Below are 2,500 nucleotides of genomic sequence, written 5' to 3' on the forward strand. Positions count from 1 at the left end.
TATTACCTTTATTTCACAAATGATATGGAGTTTCATTCATGTTATTTTGCGTAGGAAGAGCAGAGTAGCACATTTTTAGGAATAAATATGAATGAATTCAATGTTAAGATTTAGTCACGCTATTCCAGTGATGGTAGTCATCTTAATCATGTTTCCATCTCTCTCTCACTGCAGGACAGCGTCATTACCCAGTACAAGGGTCTACAGGGTTTCCCTAGTGACTTCCAGCCCCTGCTGCCCTTTGACCCCTCTGTCCATACCCTCCCCGGAGGTCCCCAAAGCCCCCTCTCCTCCTCCCCCAACTCCCCCACCTTCCCTGTGGGTGCATCTCACCCAGCCAACAGCCCTGGGTCAGGAGGGAGCCCCGCCCTGCAGTCCATGTTGTCCTACCCCAGTGACAGACCCCTGAGTGAGGCAGCGTCCTCCCCCTCCTTCCGCTGCCTCTCCCCCTCCTCCCCCTCCTCCCTCCCCTCCCTCACCCACTCCCAAACAGACTTCGAGTCCCAGTTCAACTTCAGAACACTGGACGACCACCAGACAGCAGGCGGCGTCTGCGGCTCCTCCGTACGGCGAGACGCCCACCACTCCCACAGCGGCACCCAGAGCCAGAGCACCTTGACTGGGGAGGCCTGGAGCTACGAGCCCCTCCTGTCCTCCAGCACGAGCATCCAGAACCAGGCAGGGGAGGACTGGAGCGGCAGTACCCAGAGTCAGAGCACCCTGACCGGGGACGTCTGGAGCTCTGAGCCCCTCCTGTCCTCCAGCCACTCTTCTCCCTGCCACACCGACTGCAGCTCTCTCTGCTCCGAGGACGCCGCCGGTTCCCCCCCCTCCCCGCGCCCGGAGACGGCGGGGCTCAAGTCCCACAGCCACGGCTGCATCTCCTCTTCCGACGGCGTCCGGGTCAACGGTCGGCCCCTCCCCCTAACGCGCATCTCCCTGCGCAAGGCCAAGAGGCCGCCCGCTCCACCCGCGCGCTCCGACTCCCTGAGGCGCAAGCCTGGACTGGGCAAACCCGCCCGCTACAACAGCGCATCTAGCCCCAGTCTGCAGCAGAGAGGTCTCCATACCCCCAGCCCCTCCTCCCCGGCCTCCTCCTCTGGGGGGTTCGAGGACCCCTGGGTCCCCCGCTCTCGCAGCCAGAGCGGCAGCAGCAGCGTGAGCGGGGGGAGCAGCGTGTGTGTGTTTTTGGAAACCTTCTCGCCCCTCAACATGGGCCACCAGCAGTCAGACTGTCTCACAGAGCAGTTTCCCCACTGCCATCCTCACCCCGAATACAACTACCCTGCCAGCCCCGGCTCCAGCCCTGGGCAGGGTCACCCCTCATTTCCCCAGGGAGAGGGGATGAGTCTGCCCCTGGGGCCCAAGATGAGTGCTGCCTCCCCGGGGAGGTTCCAGTGTCTGACCTCCCCCTCCAGTGGCTACTCCAGCCAGGCCAGCACCCCCACCCCGGGCACCCCCGTCTCCTCTCCACTCACCCCCTCGTCTCCCTTCACTTCAAACGACGGCTTCCCTGTTTCCTCCCCCCTCCCCCTTGCCTCCCACCTCAACCCCGCCTCCTCCCTCCCCAGGGTGAAGTCCAAACCCCCGATTCCTGAGAGGAAGTCCTCCCTTCTCTCCTCCCTCTCTTCCTCCTTCTCCTCCACCTCCTCCCTCTCTTCCTGCGCCTCCTCTGAATCCTCCTCCAGGCACCCTCCCCTCCCTCCAGCCCCCCCACTGCCTGCCTCTCCCTCTCCTTCATCTCTGCCACCAGCCTACCTTTCCCTTTCTCATCCATCCCTTCCCTGCCCTCCTCCTCTCCCAAAGCCGTCTCTGCAATCATCCCCATCTCTCCCCTCTTACCTTCCCCTGCACCAACCATCCCTCCCCCCTCCCTCTCCCCTATCCCGACCACTTCTCCCCCCTCCCCCTCCCCTACCCCAACCATGCCTCCCCTCTCCCCCTCCCCTCCCCTCTCCATCTCTCCCCTCTCCATCTCCCCTACTCCAACCATCCCTCCCCTCTCCCCCTCCCCTTCTCCAACCGCCCCCCGCCTCTCTCCCCCGCCCCCCTCCTCCCCCCTACTCCTACGCGGTGCTGCAGTGCCGCTCTCCCCAGGTGTCACCCGTCACACCTGTCCATCCGGTGATGACATCATCAACATGGTTCCCCCCACCTCCTCCCCCTGAACTCATGCAGGACTCAGAGCTGTCGGTCAACAGTCCATCCCCCCCCCCTCCTCCTCCACCTCCGCCTCTGATTCCTTACGGTCACGCCCCTTCCCCTCCTCCCCTCCTGAACGGCCCGTCCGACGGGGGCCCGAAGCACCGTGGCAACCCAGAGAAGCCGCCTCGACCCCTGGTCACGACTCAGGCCCTGAAGAGAGTGCAGCTACGCTCCGTCAGGAGACAAGAGGGGCTAGCATCCCAAATGACGCTAACCAACGCTATGTTAGCTACCGCGCAGCACAGACCAGAGAGCACTGTTGTTATGTTAACCGACTCTATGCAAGAGGAAGACG

The 2,500-nt window shown here is 63.2% G+C and overlaps 1 protein-coding gene across 1 annotated transcript in view; it reads left to right on the forward strand.

The window, feature by feature from the left end:
- The window catches only part of LOC310814743 (NHS-like protein 1), a 27,481-nt gene that overhangs the window by 19,670 nt on the left and 5,311 nt on the right, over positions 1–2,500 (forward strand). The window contains exons 7-9 of the mRNA XM_083684243.1: positions 175–409; positions 494–1,572; positions 2,083–2,500. The exon at positions 2,083–2,500 is cut by the window's right edge and continues 1,293 nt beyond it. Of these exons, the coding sequence (XP_083540369.1) occupies positions 175–409; positions 494–1,572; positions 2,083–2,500 (1,732 nt within the window). The remainder of the gene's footprint in view (positions 1–174; positions 410–493; positions 1,573–2,082) is intronic.

Source organism: Argentina silus (assembly GCF_951799395.1).
Source record: "Argentina silus genome assembly, chromosome: 14".
Classification (NCBI taxonomy): Eukaryota; Metazoa; Chordata; class Actinopteri; order Argentiniformes; family Argentinidae; genus Argentina; species Argentina silus.